Source organism: Schistocerca cancellata, chromosome 4 (assembly GCF_023864275.1).
Source record: "Schistocerca cancellata isolate TAMUIC-IGC-003103 chromosome 4, iqSchCanc2.1, whole genome shotgun sequence".
In the NCBI taxonomy this organism is placed as follows: Eukaryota; Metazoa; Arthropoda; class Insecta; order Orthoptera; family Acrididae; genus Schistocerca; species Schistocerca cancellata.
This window is the reverse complement of record NC_064629.1, coordinates 249,357,833-249,382,568: the sequence shown is the minus strand read 5'-3', so window position 1 is coordinate 249,382,568 and position 24,736 is coordinate 249,357,833. Positions and strand designations below refer to the sequence as shown.

The following is a 24,736-nucleotide window of genomic DNA, read 5'->3' as shown; positions in this document are numbered from 1 at the left end:
CCAAACTGTTTAGTGCCACAGTGAGAGCTCGCTGCTGTTCAACAAGAGACTGAAGAATTTCTGCCACCGACATACTGGCCGTAGTGAACTGAGAATGCAACACATGGTGTAGAATGGCATCCTCATCACCAAATATATTGTAAAATTTCACAAATACAATATTATAATTCCCACAGATCAACTTTTAATTTGCCTCCACATAAAGGAAAATACAGACATAAGAAGACAATGTAGTAAGAACAGCACATGAAATCAGGAGTTACATTAATGCTAACAGAGAAGTCTTCCATAGTCACGAAAACAATAGAGCAGCTGAGGACACAGTGCACTGGCTTATATACGGTTATTTACACATTGTGTAGTACTTCTTGCACCACCTGTGCCACTGTGAGGCAGCCTCCTTGGGCTGGCTGTGGAGGTGCATGATGTTCATTTATGCATGCTCACTGTATACGGTTACTACATTAGGGAGATGCTAAGTGAAATGTATTTGGCTATCAAGCTGGCAAAGCCTAAAGCTTCAACAACTACTGTGGCAGAATATTATCAAAGGATATGTCACAAAAACCAAAGAAATTCTAGTCATATGTAAAGACTGTTAGTGATACTAAAGTTAATGTCACTTGTGGACAAGACAAGAAATGAAATTAACAGAAGCATATCAAATGCAGATATGCTGAACTCCATCTCCAATTGTTTCTTTATAAAGGAAAATCCAGGGGCACTGCCCTAATTTAATTCTCACTTCACTTCAAGGATGAGAGATATAGATATTAGTGTCAGTCGTGTTGAGAAACAGTTGAACTCACTAAAATTAAAAAAAGCTTCAAGGGCCAAATAGAATCTCTATGTAATTCTATACCAAATCTGCAGCTGAATTAGCCCCATTTTAAGCATAATCTAACATAGTTTCCCAGAACAAGAAAACCAAGCCCAACAACTGGAAGACAGCTACCATCCATTATCCTTCATATTCATTTGTTGTAGAATCTTGGAACATATCCTAAGCTCAAATGTAATGAGGTATCTCAAACAGAATGACCTCCTCCATGCCAGCCAGCACTGATTCTGAAAACATCGATCATCTGAAACCAAACCCACTCTTTTCTCACACGTCATCCTGAATGCCATGGATCAAGACACTCGTGTAGTATTTCTTGATTTCTACAAAGTATTCTGACTCAGTATCACACCTATACTTATTTTAGAAAGTATGATTGTATGGGGTATGAAGCAAAATTTGTAACTGGACTGAGGATTTCTTGGTAGGGAGGGTGCAGCATGTTATCTCGGATGGAGAGTTATCGACAGATGTGAAGTAATTACATGTGTATCCCTGGAAACTGTGTTGGGAACCCCGCAGTTCAAATTGTATATTAATTACCTTGCAGATAATATTAATAGTAACCTCCAGATTTTCACAGTTGATGCAGTTACCTATAGTGAAACATTGTCTGAAAAAAGCTGTAAAAATATTCTGCTGGATCTTAGGAAGAAGTGGTGCAAAGAAGAGCATTTTGCTTTAAATGTTCAAAAATGTAAAATTGTGCACTTCAAATAACAGAAAAAGAAATTACAGTAACCTGTAACTACAATATCAACAAGTCAATATATGGAATTGGTCAATTCATACAGATATCTGGGTGTAACTGTTTGTAGGGATATGAAATGGAAATATCACATATGCTCAGTCATAAGTAAACCAGGTAGCACTTCAGTTTTGGTAGAATACAATGGAAATAGATATGATTGCTTACAATACACTAGTGTGATCCATTCTAGAATATCCCTCAAGCATGTGGGATAAGTACAAAATACAATAACCGGTGGTATTGAATGTATAAGAGATGGGCAGCATAAATGGTCACAGGCTTGTTTGACTCATGATACAGAGATGCCAAAGAAATTGAACTAGCAGATGGTTCAAGATAGAAGCAAACTACCCCATTACACCCTACTTACGAAGTTTTAAAAACCAGCTTTAAATTATGACTCCATGGATATATTACAGCCCCCTACATGTCACTCTCATAAGGATCATAAGGACAGATTAAATTAATTACAGGGCACACAGAGATATTTAAACAGTCGTTCTTTTCAGGTTCAACATGTGAATGAAATGAGAAGCCCTAATAGCTGGTACAATGGGAAGTGCCCTCTGTCATGCATTTCACAGTGGTTTTCTGAGCATGGATGTAGAAGTACACATCTGTAAGTTGCCATCAAACTTTACTGTTTGAAGACTCCAGCCAATTTACTTGTCTTCACAAATGCATTCTTGAATTAAATAAAATACTTTGTATAATCGAAATTTCAAGGTATTCTGAGCACTACAACTTTAAAGCTCAACAAATGAGTACTGTTTTTGCAACAGTGGGCGGAGGAAGCGGCACAATGTCTACTTAACCAAAATCTTTATCATACAGATTTTATGTTAATGGTGTCAAAATTCATAACCACTTATATTGGCTCCTATGTATGAAGCCAGGATGCATTACTTCTATTGTGTATGTAGTACTGATGTTCTGAGAATTCCTAATTTGTACATAGGAAATGAAAGTATAACTAACTTACTTACTATGTTTCTGGTTGGCTGAAGTATTTAGTGTTGCTCTCTTGTAATGAAAGCATTTTAGATGCTGACAGTGACAAAAATCTTATTTAAAGTATACTGAGTTATTATCTAGCCTTCCTATTACTAGCCCAATTGGCAAAATAAATACATGAACATAAAAATGTTGGCCAGAAAAGTGATTCCCAAAGAAAAGTTGGAATTTCTTTAGGACATTTAGTGTTTCCATCAGGATCATTTTTTCTTCCCCACTGCTAAGTAACATACCAGTTGTCTCTCATGTCATATTAAATGACACTTCATACCTAAAAATAGATGAGACATGGACTTCTTTTTTCACTCTCAAAAAGTAAACACCCCCTCAGAAGACACGGCCTCAATAAAAGAATGTCTGTGGGAGGAGAGAGGGTGTGTGTGTGTGTGTGTGTGTGTGTGTGTGTGTGTGTGTGTGTGTGTGTGTGTGTGTGTGTGTTCCACTGAAGTGGTGGGCTACACCAGTGGTAGTGTAACTGCCAGAAGGGTCTCCCAGGCCAGACAGGGTCCACAGAGGATCCAGACAAAGTATGTCTCACAACATCCTCTTTTGTTTCCTATTCTTTCCTTTCCCTCTCTATGATTGTGTGGCAGCTGGCACAGTCCCCTAATCCGGGCAGTGAAATATTGTTGGTAACCAGGACAACAGTGGTGCATGCATGCATTACTGCAGAGGGATGGCTAGTGTTCTGTAGTTGAGGTGATTACAAGCTATTTAACGGGTAAGGCCCTGAAATAAAACCTGGGTACATGTCCAGGCCATGAGGTAGCAGCTCCATTAGGACTCTTGGGGGCTGTGGACTGATAACAAACAACAACAACAAAAATTCAAATAACAGAAACTAAAAGTATAAATAACCACATGGATCCTAAGAATACGACCTTTGGCCTGAAAAGAAAAACACTTTTGGAGTTTGGAATAAATACAGAATGGTGGAATGTTGTTGTATGTAGGACAGGCAGGTGAAGATGCAATACGAAGGAATGGTGTACAGCTCTTATGATTAATAACTGCAAACTTTAAAGTAAATGTGCAAAATATCATTGTAATTCAGTGCTATGCAACTATCAAAGTGGCTGAACGAGAGTTAAAGGATGCATTTTATACAGATCTAAAGGGAGTACTTAAAAAAAAAAAACATAGTGACATAAATATTTTAGTGGGAGACTTGAACACAAAATCTGGTTCAGAAAACGAAGGAACTGAACACATTGTGGATATCCATGGCATTGGGGATGGAAACATAAACAGTGAACTGCTGATAGATATGTTTAATGAGCATGACCTATTCATTGGAGATATAGTGTTTCCACATCATAACTGTCATTAGATGTCGTGGGTCTCATAATATCACGTTACTGCAAATCAAATAGATCACATAGCTATAAGCCGTGAGTCTTAACACTCTCTGTTAAATGTAAGACAGATACCACACATTCAAATAATTGATTTGCCTTGATGAGAAATGAATTCACAACCTTCAGTGTGGATGCACATTTATGTTTGAACTCCAGCGAGAATCTACAGTTAGCACGCGTAGAGGACATGGACAGGGACTGAGGATAGGTGGCGCTAGGTGGGAATGTGAATCAGCCTGGGAGCATGCCAAGATAGTCCGTGTATTTGTAATAAATGCTGAGTCTGAGTGGTACAGTCGTTAATGCAACTGCCTAGAAAGCAGGAGATCCTGGGTTTGAGTCCTGGTCCAGCATGCATTTTCACTCATTGCCACTGATTTCGCACAAAGTACCTATGCAGCTGATACATTAGTTTCTTCTCTTTCCTTTCTCCCCTTCCCCTTCAATTTACATAATATTTATCACAGCTGTGGAACCCGTATGGTGTCTCTTCTTTTTGACCTGTCTGAGAGAACAGACACCACACATTCATATAATCCATTCATCTTCCTGGGCAATGAATCCACACCCTCCAGTGTGGATGCACATTTATGTTCAATCTTCAGGGAGAATCTAAAATTAGCGAGCATGGAGGACACTGATGGGGACTGTGGATACGTGGCATTAGGTGGGACTAATGCTTGTACATGCCCGAGTTCGAATTGAATATGTGTCATTATAAATATGTCCTGTCTACATGACATCTATAATACAATAAAAAAGAGAGACGACATTATAATCAATGCTGACCTTCTTTCTGACCTGGATTATGTCATGGTTATGGGGCACAACCATTCCCTGGAATCAAACATGATTCAGTGACAGTACTTCACATAGTTGTAATGTGCTAATGGGGTTGGATTACAGAGTTTCAGACAATTCTGATTCCACAGTAGTATTCTGCTCATAAGCTGATAAGCCATAAATACAATTTTCCATATTTACGGGTTTTCTTTTACAGCAGACTATGAGGAAGAAAACAAAACAGCATAATGCTGTTTATTCTACACCAGTATTTACATGGATACTCTGCAAATCACACTTAAGTGCCTGGCAGAGGGTTCATCAAACCACCTTCACAACAATTCTCTATTATTCCAATCTCAAAGAGCACTTGGAAAAAATGAGAACCTATATCTTTCCGTGCGAGCTCTGATTTCCATTATTTTATTACGATGATTGTTTCTTCCTATGTAGATCAGTGTCAACACAATATTTTTGCATTTGAAGGAAAAATTTGGTGATAAAATTTTCATGAGAAGATTCTGCCACAATGAAAAACGCCTCTGTTTTAATGATGTCCACCCTAAATCCTGCACCATGTCAGCCACACTCTCTCCCCTGTTTCTCGAAAATACAAAATGTGCTGCTCTTCTTTGAACTTTATTGATGTATTACGTTAATTCTATCTGGTAAGGATCTCACACCATGCAGCAGTTCTCCAAAGGAAAATGGACAAGTGTAGTGCAGGCAATCTCTTTAGTAGATCTGTTGCATCTTCGAAGTGCTCTCCTAATAAAACACAGTCTTTGGTTTGTCTTCCCCACAACATTTTCCATGTATTCTTTCCAAATTCATTTGTTTGTAATTGTAATTCTTAAGTATTTAGTTGAATTTATGGCCTTTAGATTTGACTGATTTATCATGTAACCAAAGTTTAATGGATTCTTCTTAGCACTCATGTGGATGACCTCACACTTTTCGTTATTTAGGGTCAACTGCCAATTTTTACACCACACACATATCTTTTATAAATTGTTTTGATCTTCTGATGACTTTATGAGACAATAAACGGCAACATCATCTGCAAACAACCTACAATGGCTGCTCAGATTTTGTTTAAAATTCTACATACAGCAGGGTTACCAGATGTCCTGTATTTCATGGGATCACACATTATTTAGTTTAGGTGTCCTCCCTGTCCCAACAAAAGACATATTGGATGCATATTGTCCCATTTTTTGCTATATATCCCACAAGTTTTGTAATACCTTTTTTTAAGTAAAATGTAGTGTAACCAAATGGAGAGCAGATGTAGTCATATCCAAATAATGAAGGAGATACACACTTTGATGAAATCAAACAGAATGAGGCACAATTTTTGAAGTACTTTGCTTGGTATTATGTCATGCTTTCACATGATTAGCAGTTTGTCATTTGCACTTTCTTTGTGCATTGTCTTTGCTTCAGATCACCACGTTGAGAAGCGTGGTTTTAAACTGTTAGAGGCACACGTTGCATTACTTTATATGACACATTGCAAAATTTTCACAGAAATGCCAAAAATAAAGTGTGTACTTAGTGATGAAATTAAAGATGAGTTTCCATTTCGGAAATAAGAACAACAAAGAATGAAATTATTTTGCACCATTGAGGTGAATGTGATGATGTGTGAATCATTAATGTGAAGGGACACAAGCGAGGTGTTTCAAGCAGACATGTCTCTGCAATATCTTTTCTTTCAGGAGTGCTAGTTCTGCAAGTTTCGCAGGAGAGCTTCTATAAAGTTTGGAAGGTAGGAGACGAGATACTGGCAGAAGTAAAGCTGTGAGTACCGGGCGTGAGTCGTGCTTCGGTAGCTCAGATGGTAGAGCGCTTGCCCGCGAAAGGCAAAGGTCCCGAGTTCAAGTCTCGGTCGGGCACACAGTTTTAATCTGCCAGGAAGTTTCATATCAGCGCACACTCCGCTGCAGAGTGAAAATCTCATTCTGGAAACCTGCCCCAGGCTGTGGCTAAGCCATGTCTCCGCAATATCCTTTCTTTCAGGAGTGCTAGTTCTGCAAGTTTCGCAGGAGAGCTTCTGTAAAGTTTGGAAGGTAGGAGACAAGATATTGGCAGAAGTAAAGCTGTGAGTACCGGGCGTGTGTCGTGCTTCAGTAGCTCAGATGGTAGAGCGCTTGCCCGCGAAAGGCAAAGGTCCCGAGTTCGAGTCTCGGTCGGGCACACAGTTTCAATCTGCCAGGAAGTTTTAATTTGTTTACTGTTTATATGCTCTGCCATTGTAGTTAAAACCAACTGCTAGAAAGAAAATGAAACTGTACATTTTCTCAGCACAGCACAGTATTTTCTTACTCATTCTTGGTTTTAATAGAAAACTTGTACATTGTTGGTTAAAAAACATACAGCCCATGTCCATCTGAGTGTTTATTAGAGTATCGTGCAAAAATTTGATATACATCAATCAAGAAGTTTTGGAGATTTTTGATAACAACATTTCCCTAGGACATACTACATATACTTATATATCACATGTATTAAATATATACGAGGGCCGTTCAGAAAGTAACCTCCGGTTGATTTAAAAAAATACACCAAGTTAAATAAAAATATTTTAATATATACATCTTACAACTACATCTTTGCACTATTTTTCTACATAGTCTCCATAGCGATTGAGGCACTTATCGTATCTCTTCACAAGCTTTGAAATTCCTTCTGCATAAAAATCACCCGCTTGTGCCTGGAGCCAGCCTGTGACTGCATCTTTGAGCTCTTCGTCGTCATCAAACCGCTGTGACCCGAGCCATTTCTTCAAATGCATGAAGAGGTGATAATCACTTGGCACCAGGTCTGGGCTGTAAGGTGGATGGTTGATAACGTCCCACTTGAAGGACTCAAGAAGGGCCGTTGTTCTGCGAGCAGAGTGAGGACGGGCGTTATCGTGCAAAAAAACGATACCGGAAGTCAGCATACCACGGCGTTTGTTCTGTATAGCCCGTCGTAACTTTTTTATTGTTTCACAGTACACATCTTGATAAATGGTCGTACCACATTCCATGAATTCAACCAACAACACCCCTTTGGCATCCCAAAACACCGTTGCCATCAGTTTTCTGGCAGAAAAATCTTGCGAGGCTTTTCTTGGTTTGGTAGGCAAATTTGAATGTGCCCACATCTTTGATTGTTCTTTTGTCTCAGGGTTCACGTACTTAATCCAGGTTTCGTCACCGGTCACGATTCTGTTTAACAATGGTTCTCCTTCGTCCTCATAACGTGACAGAAAGTCTAATGCAGAGGCCATTCTTTGAGTTTTGTGGTGGTCGGTAAGAATTTTGGGCACCCATCGTGCACAGAACTTACGGTAACCCAATCTTGCTGTCACTATCTCGTACAAGAGAGTCTTAGAAATCTGTGGAAAACCAGTAGACAACTCCGACATTGAGAAACGTCGATTTTCACGAACTTTTGCATCAACTGTCTGAACGAGTTCGTCAGTCACCAATGATGGTCTACCACTCCTCTCTTCATCATGAACGTTTTCTCATCCACTTTTAAATAAACGTACCCATTCACGGACAACTCCTTCACTCATAACTCTTGGTCCGTACACGGCACAAAGCTCACGATGAATAGCTGCTGCAGAATATCCTTTGGCTGTAAAAACCTTATGCCGATCGGAGGTTACTTTCTGAACTGCCCTCGTATATATATATATATATATAATAGAAGGAAACATTCCACGTGGGAAGTGGATATGTCTGCTTGTGCCTGTATATGTGTGGATGGATATGTGTGTGTGTGTGCGAGTGTATACCCGTCCTTTTTTCCCCCCTAAGGTAAGTCTTTCCGCTCCCGGGATTGGAATGACTCCTTACCCTCTCCCTTAAAACCCAAATCCTTTCGTCTTTCCCTCTCCTTCCCTCTTTCCTGACGAGGCAACCATTGGTTGTGAAAGCTAGAATTTTGTGTGTATGTTTGTGTGTGTATCGACGTGCCAGCGCTTTCGTTTGGTAAGTCAAATCATCTTTGTTTTATATATATATATATATATATATATATATATATATATATACCTAAACACAAAGATGATGTGACTTACCAAATGAAAGTGCTGGCAGGTCGACAGACACACAAACGAACACAAACATACACACAAAATTCAAGCTTTCGCAACAAACTGTTGCCTCATCAGGAAAGAGGGAAGGAGAGGGAAAGACGAAAGGATGTGGGTTTTAAGGGAGAGGGTAAGGAGTCATTCCAGTCCCTGGAGCAGAAAGACTTACCTTAGGGGGAAAAAAGGACGGGTATACACTCGCACACACACACATATCCATCCACACATATACAGACACAAGCAGACATATCAGATATGTCAGGGACTGGAATGACTCCTTACCCTCTCCCTTAAAACCCACATCCTTTCGTCTTTCCCTCTCCTTCCCTCTTTCCTGATGAGGCAACAGTTTGTTGCGAAAGCTTGAATTTTGTGTGTATGTTTGTGTTTGTTTGTGTGTCTGTCGACCTGCCAGCACTTTCATTTGGTAAGTCATATCATCTTTGTTTATATATATATATATTATCTGTCCAAATTACATCAGAGTACTGGTAAAAATTTGAAGCTAATTTTGTCAAGAACTTTTCAAGATTAGTGAAAACAATGTTCAGTCTTTATATATTAAAAAATATGTAGCCCAAGTCTGTCCAATTGTTTATTAAAGCAACGTGTAAAAATCTGACATAAATTAGTCAAGAACTTTTTGAGATTACTAGAAACAATGTTACCCCTTTATATATCATATATACTTACATATTAAAAAAAATATATAGCCTTTGTCCACCTGAATGTTCATAAGAGCTTTGTGTAAAAACTTGAAGTAAACTGGTCAAGTGCTTTTTAAGAATTCTGGCAACAACACTAAACAACAACATGTCTACATAGTAACATAGATTTGCAATGTATGTGCACAATTTGTTTTAGGCTGCTCGATAGTAATGGTGACATCTCAAAACTTGCTTCTACGAGAAGAATCTGAATTAAATTTGCTGTTGTAAGCAGAATACGATGAATTTTAAAATGTTTATCAGGACTGTCAGCCCATTATATAAGAAAGACTTATCATGGGTTTGTTCAGTCTGTCAGAGAGTATCATGGATGTGCTCAATCTTTGCATTAGTAAATGAGACAGAACAGTGTGCATTATGTAATACCAAAATATTAAAGTTCTGAATGTGTACTATGCAAGGTGCGTCATTCCATACACATCTCATGTAATACTCTTGGTGCTAAAATTAGACAATTTTGGATTTACAGGAGGTGTACTGACAGTATGAAGAGCAAAATGATACTGGTACACAACACATGCTCCACCACAGAACATTATGTGATTTTTTGAGTACATACATAGTACCATCATAACTTTTATTTTAAAAGTCAGAAGCACTACCTGAAGCCACAAATGATGAACTCTATTGAAAGGTACTAGAAACGGTTATTTGGTGGATCATTATTTGTACCAACAAAAGATGCATATTATTTTAACACAAGTAATTAAGCATAAAAGCAATCTTATAATATTTGAAATGCTTAAAAATGAAAAAAAAAATGTTTCAAGATACTAAGCCTGATGAACAGGCTAAGGGTATTGAAGTGAAAATCAATATTATCAAATAGAACCATTTTCATCTGACATACTTATAAGATTTCTATATCAAAGGAAAACTCAATCAAGGCAGAAGAGCTGGCCTTATTTACCTTCAACAGGTGAAATTGGTAGTACTGGCAATAGATACTGTGTGCCACTTTTATATGTGTGCATTGGCAGTGCTACACATTTTGCCTCCTGACAGTAAGTAGTGACCAACAATTCTGTCTAATAATTTATTAATATTATAAGATCTATATTACTGGTATTCTACAGCACAAACATGTTGGGAATTTACCACAACTGTTTAATTTATTGAGATGATTAACTCAGAATGACGAATCTGACTGCTTACTTGACTCTCTATCTGTAAGCCTTTCTCGAGGTTCTGCATACAGCTCAGCACAGTCGGTCATGTGTGGTTGATACGAGACTTTGTTTCCTACAGTTGGAATTAAAGAACTGTTTCTCCTTGATGACCGAGTCTTATTTTTGACAAGATAATAAAACTGTCCAAGTTGTATAAGATGATAACCACTAACTGCTAAATTGCTGAATTCCTGTCAACAGAAAATAAGTACAAAGAAACATTATAATAATGAAATTTTATCAAGCTATATCTGAAATTAAAGGGGGATGCTAAATAGTAACAACATATTTTTCCTTCCAATCTGGAAAACTTTTATGTTTAAATACTTTTCTATGTGACTGGCATGAGATTTAGTTCTTAGGAAATCTGTACACTTCATAAGATATGCAATTAAAATTCAAATCCATGTGCACTGGTGAGGACTAAGAGACATGAATGGTACACAAAGTGCCTTGCTTTTTTATGCTCCTAATTCATATTAATTATACTGAACTGTGAAACAAGCTACAGGAACTCTAATTGTTAATGTAAGCAATGTATGAGAATGGCAGAACATTAGATCAAGTGAACTGAACAGACTACAGGAATCATTAAACTCACAAGAGGGAATAAATTCACATGAAAATAAACATAGGTACACAAAGCATGTTATTACTCATAAATTAAATGGTATTTCTTGTCACTTGTCATAAAAAACTCTGCAAGCTTTCTTCATTGTGATCACTGCTCTCTCTGGCAGTTGACAACATCCAACAGATATTTTAACAGAAGAAAACTTCCTTTTGTCAGCTTCTTTGTCACTGTTCTCTCCTGTATTCTACTGCTTTCACAGAGGGTTGAGATTTCTCATCAATTACATTCACATGTTTGTTCCTCTTCTTAAATTTTGCCACTCATTACTTTTCAAATAAATATTAATTATTGGTACTTCTTGAACAAACCAACACTAGATCAGAAACTTAAGTAGTTAAATTTTAACTTTAGGTACATCTCCTGCAAAATTTACTGTTTTCACTAGAGAGGAGGAGAAAAGAGATGCAACAAGTCAGTTTACATGACTTGTTTGATCATACACTTGCATGCTGACCAGTTACAAATCACAAAATATCGATGCATATATCATACTTTGTCAAAGTCCACATTAAAACTGACACACAAATTTAATAATGAAGTAAAACATTTGGCAACTATACTAACAATACTACCAGTGTTCGTAGACTCATTTCTTGAACAAAAAAGACTTTCTCACGAGAAATGTGTTGACTTAAATTAAAAATTGGTTTTTCCACCAGTCAGACAGTCCATTGGGAAAATGATCAAAGACTTTTGTGGATGCATGCTGAGCTCACAAATGGAAACTGCAAATATATTGAGAAACATCAGAGAAACTGCAGGTGATGACTTCTGATTAAGATAACTCTAGTTGGTGTTTTCTTGCTTCTAAGTTCATTCATATCTGACCCACTATTTTTTATTCTTTCTGCAGGGTGTTTGAGAAATAACATAGTGTTCCTTTTTCTCAAAAGTAATGCATCAAATATTTTTTGGGCAAAATGTGCTTTTGACAATCGATAAGGGCAAACTAAATGGTAAGGTTCACATTGTTTTGAAAATGCTGGAAAAAGGTACAAACAAACTCAACTACAAAATACACACTGGACTTGCATTTGGAACGATGGCAGTCATCCACACCCAGTCATCCACATTTAGGTTTCTTACAATTTCTCTAAATTGCTTAGAGCAAAATGCTGGGATGGATTCCGTGAAAGAAAATGGCCAATTTCATTCCTTCTCCTACTTGAATCTGTGTATGTTCTCTGGCTCTAATAATATCACAGTGAACGGAACATTAAACTCTTATCTTCCTTTCTTTTTCCCTTGATATATAAATCTCAGCCCCTCTTTCCACATGAAGAACAGCAAGAAGAGTATCTAGGCGAACATAAATACCATGTAGATAAATTTACTGGTAGTGATTTATGTCATTGTCACATTAATTTGTGATGAACAGTTAAATGACAATGATTAATTTATATTTCTACAACACACACTGTCAAAGTTGTTAGAAGACATTCCACTTACAACACAATTGCATCAGGATAAATGCCCGAGATGAGATATTTCTCTTTGGTGGCTATGCATACATTAAATCAATTTTTTTATGGTTGAGAAATTGGCAGTGGGGTGTCAGTTAGCCACTATGATCACCAGAATTACCTCAGTCGTATCCTAAAATGACAGACAACATAAAAAAGTAGAATTTGTGAAACATGCTGATCGTTCCCAGATGTAGAGTGACTTCAGGTTCTCAAAGTGCACATCATCAGGCATAATTATATTTAGAAAAAGCATTGTGAACACCTATTTCCATACACCTACACATGAAAACATGTTCTTCTCTAATATTTTTTCTCAGTGTTAAAGTGGCAAATAAAGTTTACTCAGTGTCGAAAGTATAAGAAAAAGTGCTCCCTTCATCGTAACATTAAACAGCACATTCCTTCTTCAGTCCAATTCCTTTTTGTTTCCTTAAGCATTGTTCAGATTGTCACCCCCCAGGAATAGTTTTTGAAAGCACATCAGAGCAACATAAAATACAAAAATGGTTCAATTTTGACAACTATTCAATGGTGCTAATGTTGTACCATGCTAGAATTTGAAATTATAAGGCTGAGTTCTTTTCCCCATTTTCCACCAGTTTCCAGGTAACGTAAGCATCACCATTCAATTTGTCCTTCCCAGTATGCCTAAAACTCATTTTACTTGTAAAAGATTGAAAGCATGGTTTTTAAGAAAATGGGCTAGTTCTGTAGGTCTGAAACATCTCATATATAGTCCAACAACCTGCTTGGGATATAAGCCTTACGGTAGGACACTGTTCCAACTCCTGTGATATATGAATAAGTATTAATGAATCCAGGCTCTAAAATTAAGACATAGCATACTGTCTTTATAAAGATTTATGGTGGGTTAAAATGTTACACCAGACAAGTTTCAAATGCAGACCCCCAACTTTCATGGATAGTGCTGTAACATTACAGAAGTGGGCATGAGTGCCACACTAAAAAATGTTGCTACAATATGCGAGATTGGCTACATTTACAAGGCCACACTAGCCTCACTGAGCAAGTAACAAGTGGCTTCACCATAGCTAGTTGATGCAGCAGGCAATTATGAAATGTTAGGAGGTGGACAGATGGACAATGGATCACATAAGCTTCTGGCTGCCTTGTGGTTGCAGAAAGTAGTACGCTAAAACCAAGATCTCAGCAACCTTTATGCTACATTCCATCTACATAGCTAGAAAAAAATCTCTGAGAGATGAGTAAGGTAATATAAGCTGCTTAATTGTAAGATAAAAATTGTAAAAGTTATAGCATGCCAAATTAGGCAGACAGAAATTAAGTTATTAAGATCAACTGCTGATAAACATTGTGAAGTTACAGAGCCATGCAATATCTTAAACTGAAGACATCAACAAGAACTACTATGTATTAAAGTATCAAATCAAATGTTCATATGATGTGGACATGCAAGCTGAAATAATATGAAATAAACCTTAAATAAATCAGTGACACAACAGAGACAGTAATACTTATATAAGGCAGCCAGTACTCCTTAGACTGTCCCTATCCTGAGCCTATGGCATCAACATATTGTAAGGTAGTATAGTTTAGTTTGGTAAAATACTGTTTTATTATAAAGCATGTAAAAAACTTTGTATACAATATATTCAGTGTGTTCAGAGGTGATAAAAAGAAACTTTCTTGTGACAAAAATGCACAGGAGCACTGTTTCCTCACTGGGGTCCATGAAAGTTTTGACACTATTGAAGTTCAGAGACGGTTTTCAAACTGCCATGTGATGAATATTGTTTGAGTACTGATGATTGCCTAACACTCTCAAAACAACCAGGTGTTTCATGAGTAATGGCTGCAGCTTCAAGCAAATGAGCAATCAGCTCTTTTGGAGTGTGTATCAGTATCTCATACACCAAACACTTCATCTCTCCCTACAAAAATAAATCCATAGCAGGTCAGAAACATTTCAACAACAATATTCATCATATGGTAGTTCAAACACCTCTCTGAATATCACTAATGTTATAACCTTCATGGACACCTACCGAGGAAATGATGCACCTGTGAAATTTCTGTCACATAAAAATGTGTTTCTTCTTATCTATTCTGAATACTTTACAATTTTGCATACATAGCATTTTACCTCCTATATATGCATAAATTGATAGATGGTTGATACACAATGATACAAGAGACAATAAATTGAACAATACCACCAGACAGCTTGCTAAGACAATACTACAACACATCCTAAATCAGGAGCATTATTGAAATACATGTTTCTATTGTGTAATTCAGATCAGTGTTACTAAAACTGATGTTTATTTGCATTTTATTCGAATGTATTGGTATTACTGGATTCAGAAATGCTCACAACTGGTCCAGCATATCAATATGGATAACTCTAATAAGTAAAGTTCTGGAAGTAAGTAAATTCCTTATGAGTAAATGTAGACCACTCACCAAATAGAAGAAACATTGAATTGTTCACACACACACACACACACACACACACACACACACACACACACAGAGCGAGAGAGAGAGAGAGAGAGAGAGAGAGAGAGAGAGACTGGAGAAGGAGTGGAGGGCAAGAACATGGAAACATTCAAAACACAACACATTACCATGCGTTCTATGGAGTAGGTATTCCATTTATATTCAAAACAGCTTCCAGTCATCTTGGAATGTTCAGGTAAGAATGATGGAGATGGATGGCAATCACACACCCTTCTCTCCAAAGTTGACCACAAAGATTCAATAACATTGAGATCTGGTGACTGTGGTGGCCAGGGGAGATGCGATATTTATCTTTGTGCTTACAGAACCAGTCCTGGATAATGCAAGCTGGGTGATCAGAGACTGTGTTATCTTGGAACACAGAATCACCCAAAATTGCTTGCAGAGTAACCATCGGGCTCATGGTACCCCATGACATGGCTGCCCAAATCATCACTGAATCCCAGCCACGATTCACTCTTGGAGGTAAACTGGGTAGATGTTTGGAAGAGTGTGAAGCAATACTCATCTGACCAAATGACATTCTTCCATTTCTCCGTAGTCCAGGTTTTATGGCTTTGGAACAACATTTTCATTTCAAAGGGAATTGCATCACTGACAAGTGGTTTTGTAATTTCAGCTTGCCCTGAAATCCCTTGTTTATGGAGCTCACTTCATGTTGTTTTGGTTCTGATGGGGTTTACAAGTGTGACATTTATTTCTGCAGTGACTTTTACAGCTCTTGTCCACTTATTGTTTGTTAAAATCCCCATCAATGACAATCTGTCACACTCACTCAACACACACTTCTGTCTGTGTTGTGAATTAGCAGATAATGTTCTTCCACTTTCACTGTATGTGGTATAAATCTCTGATATGGTTCCTCCTGAAGCACCAAACACTTCAACTATCAAGCATCCATCATACGAGCACCAACGATTTGCCCATGTTTGAAGTCACTTAGCTCTGCCATAATGCTCTCACAACTACACAGAACACTGTTCTGACCATGACTGTCCCTTGAAACATACTGAGGACATTGCATGGGTTTTGTTTGAGGTCAAATACAACAGCACAACCTGCAGGCTTGGCTAACATCTGCATTTATGTTCAAGCATGCTTTTCTTGCAGTGTTTTCATATTTTTGTCCAATCCCTGTACCTGTACACCTTCATTGTGCCTGCTGGACATACGCCAGGACTGCAATTCAGCAGGTGTAATGGGGTGAGGGGTAGTGCAGGATGTAGAAAGGGGTGGGAAGCAGGATAAGGGTTTGGGGACAGATAGCTAGCAGTTCAGAGGGTGTAACAGATAAGCAGGAAAGCAATGTGGGAGGGACGACTGCTAGGTGCACAACCTAGGCATGCGAAACTGGAGCACTGAAGCCACTAAGTTCAGGCAGCACACAACAGATATAAAGTGGAGGCGTGAATTGGTAGGAGGTGACAAGACATATGAAGGAGAAACTGTCGGGTAGAGGATGTGTGGAGACTAAGGTCAGGAGGATTATGGGAGCAAAGGATGTGTTAAAGAAAAGCTGGTACTGGAAGGAAGGATCCAGATGGCACGGATAGTGAAGCAGCCATTAAACTGAGGCATGCTGTGCTCATCAATGTGTTGTGCAGCTGGATGGTCAGCTCTTTTCTTGGTCACAGTTTGGCGGTGGCCATTCGTTCTATCTACGTGTCCCAACCCATCATCCTACTTCCCATCTCATTCTGCCTCTATCCACCCCACCCTACAGGACCCGTAACCCCGGCACACCTGCCAAACTGCAATCCCAGCACTGTACACCCAGCTAGCATAATTTAGGTGCATAAGTGTGTGTGTGTGTGTGTGTGTGTGTGTGTGTGTGTGTGTTTGTTTGTTTATACTATAGCTCTTCAAATGAGCTCTTCCAAGAGATAGAAGAGTTTTCATTCTTTTCTGTATGTCTGTCAATGACCCCACACCTCTGCTACTTGGTGAGGGATCTCATTTACTGCAAAATTATTTAAAAATGGATAAATTTATATCCGTGGGGTAGCTATATGTTCAGTATAATTTTAATGATGGGCATTGCTAAAAAGCTTTTCTGTACATGCTGACAAGGAGAGTACAAAAGTGCTGGTGTCCAATGAACCTGGGTCAGCTGCTCATAATTACGCAGTGATAGGCAACAGAACTGTGTCACTTTTTTGAAGATCTGGACTCTAATTCTGGGAAGTGGTATGCCACACTGCTATGGTGATGGAGAGATTGGGCTGTGAGCATCTAATGCACAATTTGAGTGCAGCCTCATGCTGTTGTTTTGAAAGACATGACTTATAATTAAGCTTAATTATGTGCTGACTTCACATGTTGGAACTTTAACGACTTGCATTAAGTTGGAGCATCATTAATACTTGGTGAAATAAACCACTACTGTGAATTTTATTTACCATACATCAGCACTTTGTTTAGGTGTTACAGAACTTTTTGTATGAACTCACATACAGACATCATGACACAGTACCTCATATGCTCATGATAGCTACACTGTAATTTGTCAAATCTATGCACATGCCCCCTTCTCCACTGCCAACACAAAATAACAAGACCAGATAACATTTTTAAAAGGAGTGCAAACTCATCACAGTCCTCATCCAATTGAACCATCCATGGCTGCCTCATGAACTGATTCAAAACTTCAATGAGCTATTACTACCCTAAAGTAAGAGATTGCAATCCAGAACACTACTGATGTTTCAGTATATTTGGAAGCCAGAATCCTGAGAGTTAACACTGTTATGATAAAAAGATCTTACTTCTTACAGCATGGTCTTTGAACTACTTCACAGTCAGGCCATATCCAAGCACATATTATCTGAAATGGTTCCTGGTTTGACCATTTAACAAATACTTTACCAAATGAGCAAGAATGGTACATAATCCAAAGCCATCTAGCTAAGAAAAGTCCCTCAGAAGTCAGTGTCAGTGGGGTGGAGCAAGTTAATAGATAATGAATAAGTTCAAGAGTACATTCTATATCATAACAACCAGATATCTTATTTTAGTGCATAATGGTTACATTAATTTCTAATTACATGACACTATTATAATTGTATTTGTCTGAATCTAAAATTTTTATCATTTATTTGTGCCACTGACAGATAAACATATATTAAATTTTATTCTGTTTTCCCTTCACCCTTCAGGTCACAGCAGTCTTCTATTTGAAAGTGTACAATATATTGTAAAATTCAAAGAGTTTTACTTGTATCTGGAATTACCTGAATGAATCTCTCAAGACTTTGACTTGGCCCAAAGACAAACTGTAAAGGAACTTTTTCAAGCAAGCAACTTGAACGACCGAGTGAACTTCCCACATGCTTTGCAACAAACTCCAAAGTCTCCTCCCGAATAGGAAATACATCGAGCAGGAATGTTGCTCTCCAATCACGCAGCAACCATTCAATCTGTAAGAAAGAACTACAGTTTAAAAAATGTTCGTATAAGTCTAATGATAAAGTTTTCAGAGGAAGAACAAAGTTAATTACGGTACTCAAGTTACAAAAAAGTTTTAACTTCCTTGCATAAAAAATTATGAACATTCCTGAAAACATATGTACCTTTTTCACTGCATTTGTGCTGATCTCTTACTCACAGACCTGACTCCATAATATCCGCTTCATAGCAGGTTAGAGGAAAACAATAGGAACTCAATATTTACACACTGCTTCCAATGCACACTGACTGAATATGTTGTTGGTTTGGACCTATTATTAAGGAGGTAGGTCATTATGTTTATGTATCAGAAGCCTTATTTACTGCCTATCTTCTGAACATGCAAATAACTTGTGTTATAAACATGGCACAGGAAAGTCTATGATACAATATAAATTAATGGAAACAATAAAGCTAACAACTTACTAAATAGTTGAGGTGATTAATGGTTGAAACGAGAATGAAAACATTGCTACCCATGTCTCAGAGCTAACTACAGAACACAGACTGAATTTTAACCTCTTCTTAACTTCTTGTCAAAATCATGTTGTACCACCATCACAAATTAATGTTAGCAACTATAAACATTTTCATACCAGCTGGTGATGGTATAACTTTTGACAAGCATGTGTAATCTGTAGGAGCACCAGCTACTGAGAGTACTTCTCATTACTATTGAGAGCATAATACACAGAGTACTAGTTCAATTTGACAACAAGGAGAAGGCAACAGCCCATGAATTTCTTGAGATCCCAGAAATTTTGTGATTGAGGGAACAACAAGAAATGTAAATCTGGCTGGCTAGAAGGGAATTTGAATCTATTCCTTCCTACTGTGAGTCCACTGTCTTAATGGTTGTGACACTTCACTTACTTGAAGGAGGAGAGGGAGATTAGTGTTCAACACCCTATTGATAACAAGGTGATACAGATGAAGCACAAGCTCAGATTAGGGATGGATGGAGAAGGAAATCAGCCGTGCCTTTCAAAGGAACCATTCCAGCATTTGCCTTACATGAATTAGGGAAATCATGGAAAACAACTTAGTTGAGAAATCATTCAAAACCACTTCGTTGACTGCAAAAAGAAGTCTTACATAGAAACTCATTTATGTTTATAAACCTAAACATTTTACATATTTGCTTCACAATTAATCTAAATAAAGTTTTATTTATGATTCAATTATACACTGAGCTGAAAAAAAGTCATGAGATAGCAATATGCACATGTACAGATGGCAGTAGTGTCATTTACACCAGGTATGAAAGTGCAGTGCTGTGGTGGAGGAGTCATTTGTACTCAGATGATTCATGTGAAAAGGTTTCCGATGTGATTGTGGCCGCAAGATGGGAATTAACAGTCTTTGAACATGGGATGGCACCTGAAGCTATACGCATGGGACAGTCAATTTCAGAAATCATTAGGGAATTCCGAAATTCTGAGATCCACAGTGTCAAGGCCTACTGAGAGTACCAAATTTCAGGCATTACCTCTCACCACACAATGCAGTGGCCGACAGCCTACACTTAGCGACTGAGAGAAGTGTGTTTGCATAGAGTCCTCAGTGCTAACAGACAAGTAACACTGCATTAAATAATCACATATATCAATGTAGGACATACAATGATGAATACAGCTGTTAGGACAGTACAGTGAAATGTGGCGTTAATGGGCTACAGCAGCAGATGACTGACGCGAGTGTCTTTGGTAACAGCACGACATCGCCTTTCTCCTGGACTCATGACCATATCCGTAGAATCCTTGATGACTGGAAAACTGTGACCTGGTCAGATGAGTCTTAATCTCAGTTGGCAAGAGATGACAGTAGGGTTAAAGTGTGGTGCAGATCCATGAAGCCAAGGATCCAAGTTGTCAACAAGGCAATGTGCACGCAGGTGATGGCTCCATAACTGTGAGGGCCCTGTTTAGGTTGAGTGGACTAGGTCCTCTTGTCCAAATGAACTGATCACTGCCTGGAAATAGTTATGTTCAGATACTTAGAAACCATTTGCCGCGATTCATAGACTTTATGTTCCTAAACAACAATGTAATGTTTACAGATGACAATGCGCCATGTCACTGGGCTGCAACCACTCGTGTTGTGTTTAAAGAAAATTCTAGACAATTTGAGCAAATGATCTGGCCACCCAGATTGTCAAACATTAATCAAATTGAACATTTATGGGACATATTCGAGAGGTCAGGTCGTGCACAAACTGCTGCACTGGCAAGACCTTTGCAATTACAGGCAACTATAGAGGCAGCAAGGCTCAGAATTACTGCAGGGACTTCCAACAACTTGTTGAATCCATGACTTTTGTTACCTAAGTGAATGCTTTTTAAAAAACTGTCCTTTAGCAATTTGCAATCAGTGATCCTCATAATTTATAATAGATTCCTCACCAACTGAATACAAAGGTTCATTTTATTTATTAGGAGTGTTTTCTGTTCTCTTCAAACACCATAATATGAGAGAAAAAATATGATAAACTTTCATAACTCAAATGTGTCATAAAGCTGAGTAGCAATAGCATATAACTGTAATCCTTGAAATATTCACAGAACTAGCATACGAGGGAATAAAGGATAAATCAATGGAGTTTGATATATGTTCTGTGAAAATGTTGAATATTCACTGTCTGATTTATTGTTTGCATCTTGATATATTACTTTCTTTTCCTTGATAAAAATGATCATCATTATACACTAAATTAGTGCGGATAGTTATATGTGGGTAGTAAGTTCGCCTACATAATTGGTAACCCTGATTTAAAAAAAAAAAGTAGTTCCGTGGTGGAAAAATATTTTTCACATCCTGTGAAATGTAATTTTGACATGAAGGACGCACATAAACTGTTACACGCCATCGACTGTGAGATCCAGCACCTCCAGCAAGAGATTGAGCTTCTGAAGCTTTCTTCATCCATGACAGCAATCAATTAATGCAGTGCCACAACTAAATCTGAACTCAGACTGAGTGTAATCATCTGTGATGGGTTTCCCTGCAATGCCAGGTATCGATATCAATCCTGACATAATACGGACAGATTAAACTGGCAATTAGCAACCTGGAGCTGTGGGCAATCACTTTTGTATTGGACATTACTTTGTACCCACCTCACCAATGAGCCTAGCTTGCTCTCAAAATGGATTTAGTTGCTCATTGCACTAAACTACTTGATTAAATGCTTAAACAAGTGCTGTACCATGAAAAAAGATGGCGACAAAAACCCATCAGAGTTTTGGAGTCATTTGCATGCTTGGTTGGCACTAGTGTGGTTTCTGATGATTTGTTATTACATATCTGGCAACCTGGCAACAACAGCTGCCTTCACAGGAACAGATAGCTTTGACTGTGCATGAAGGGCAACCTTTATGTAAGTTACTGCGAGCTGCTGCCAGGGCACACAGAACGCTATATTCAACTGCTGTGGTGGCCACAGCATCAACAGCTACCAATGTTCTAGTCAAATACAACCAAAAACCACCAAGCTCAATGGAGAACACAATGCCTCACTGTGCCACTACCTCATTCTTACATTCACTGAGCCTAGCCAAAGTACACCAAAGTCTATGCGGCACAGTTGAGACAGTGACCAAGCCATTTCAGGTATTACAGCTAGAGACTGACCCTAATAAAAGGTCATGTTCACAATGCTGTGTTCCTCAATCCCAGATGGCAGCCAATTCCAAGATAGCTCTACTAACATTGGCCTGTATCATAGACGTTTTGGATCTTAAGATACAAAGTGTACACAGCTGTGCCACTTCCCAAACATCAAACAGCACATTCCAGTCACAACACACAGGGTAGAGTACTCAAATGGACTCTAGAAATGGATAAAACTATCCATGATCTACAGGTGAGCCTTGCGGAAGCTGTGGCACTCACCCAACCTGTGGTCAACACCACCAATGGCCATTGTCGTACACAGCAGGTAAAGAGCAATTGGTGCCACTCAACACCAGAATGTCAACAATCACTGGCAGCTGTTAAGTTATTTTTTCAAAAAAATTACAACCAGGCCAAAGAAAATGAAGCACTTACACAGAGAGCTGCTGATGATACACAAGTGCGTGAGACATTTTTCCCATGAGACTGAGGCTAAAGCATGTCGAGATGCTGGGTGACAGTTCTAATGGATGGTGTGAGTCTGACAACGAAAGCCACAGCCCTATATTTTGCTACAGTTTGGAAAAGTAGAATTTGACAGTGTCCACAACTTGGCACATCCAGGGATAAATCCCATGACTAAATTATTAACCGACCATTTCGTGTGGCTGTCAACAAAAAAAGACACTCAGGCCTGGCTCGTGCATGCCTTCAATGCCAGCAGTGCAAGGTGGAATGCCATGTTCAAGCAGAGATTGGATATTTCCCTGTGCTTCCAATGAGGTTTGGTCAAATACAAATCAACTTCATGGGCACTCTGCTGCCTTCAGAAGATTACAAGTATCTATTCATGGCAACTGAGGATGTGCACAAGATGGGAAGAAGCTGTTCCAGTCACAGACATACCTGCCGAGATGATTGCAAAAACATTCACTGCAAATTGGTTAGTGCGCTTCAGCTGTCCTCTCCACATTACAACACCATCTACAACAGCATTTTCACAACGTCCACTTTACAGATGCAGACGTATGTCATGCATTATTCTTGTCATAAATTTCTTCCACCTGGTATTAGGTGTTGCGTCTTGCCGCTTGTGTACTTTACATACGACCAGAATTTCTTCGGATTTTCTACCAAATTTAGAGACAATGTTTTGTTGTGGAACCTATTAAAGGCATCTCGCATAATCCTTGTTTTTGATAATGGACACCAAATCCTATCTCAAACGTTTCTGTGTGCAGTCAGACATTCGTCATGTTCAATCCCCTCCCTTCCACCCACAATCTAATGGGGAGGTCAAGGGCATGGTGTGCTTCTTTAACAACCAGATGAAAAAACATCTGCAAGATTTTCCCACTGAAGAAGGGTTAATTTTTTTCTGACAGCCTACCAGATAACTCCTATTGGTCCTTGTAGCCCAGCAGAGTTACTCCAGGGGTGCAAACAAAGGACACTGCTCCACCTCCTCCATCTTGGATTCTGTCCACCATTGAATTCCAGAGCACCAGGCTTTATGCTAGTGATGGAAGTCTGGGTATGTAGTTTTGGTCAGTGTCCCTGCTCAAAACCGTCAGTCATTGTGCGCCAGAATGGCCACTGTGTCTACACCCTCCAGACAGGGGATCAGGAGGTCGAGTACCACCAAAATCAGCTCTGCATACAAGTGAGCACCCTCCCCCACCCACCTTCTCCCCCATCCCAGCTGCAACACCACCTTTGGTGGTAATGTGGTCACTGGGCACAGCCTGTGTGTGATGCTTCCAGTCTCCTCTTCCACTTACAGTAGTGACTATGACTTGGCAGCCTCCGGCAGCAGCTCCATTGGTGCTCCAGCTGGTTCACTGTCACATGTCACAGGAGATGCCTCTGCCTGCGGCAGTGTCGCTCCATCTTCCATACCACCATCGGATATCATTGTGGATTCCGACTTGGACTGCCCGTCGCCAGTTCTGTAATTTCATGTTGTGACAGGGAGGGGGAGGGGGAGGGGGAAGGGGAGGGGGAGGGGGAAGGGGAAGGGGAGGGGGAGTGGGTGGGGGATGGGGAGGGGGAGGGAGAGGCATTGGAACTCTCTTTGCACTGGCCAATTTCACCATATACCCAGGTCTCTGGCGACTTAGGGTTGCTTGCTCCTCTCGCCTACTGAGCCTCCATGAATGTGGATGCCATCTCTACATCACAGCTGTCTGCAACTCACCCTGGGGATCAGCAAACCTCTGCTCCCCAAAGAGTGGAATGGTGCAATGACCCGCATAGATCCACACCCAAGATTCAGGCAAGCAGTCATAAAGCACACCGCAGAACTTAGCAGACACAGCTAGAAGTTCGACAACGATCAGAGGCT

General features: G+C 39.1%; 1 protein-coding gene across 1 annotated transcript in view; it reads right to left on the bottom strand.

Moving 5' to 3' along the window:
* Positions 1 to 24,736, bottom strand: part of LOC126184063 (KICSTOR complex protein SZT2-like) — a 513,866-nt gene that overhangs the window by 205,560 nt on the left and 283,570 nt on the right. The window contains exons 12-13 of the mRNA XM_049926423.1: positions 18,567 to 18,752; positions 10,721 to 10,925 (exon numbers count right to left, since the gene is read on the bottom strand). Coding sequence (XP_049782380.1) covers positions 10,721 to 10,925; positions 18,567 to 18,752 — 391 coding nt within the window. The remainder of the gene's footprint in view (positions 1 to 10,720; positions 10,926 to 18,566; positions 18,753 to 24,736) is intronic.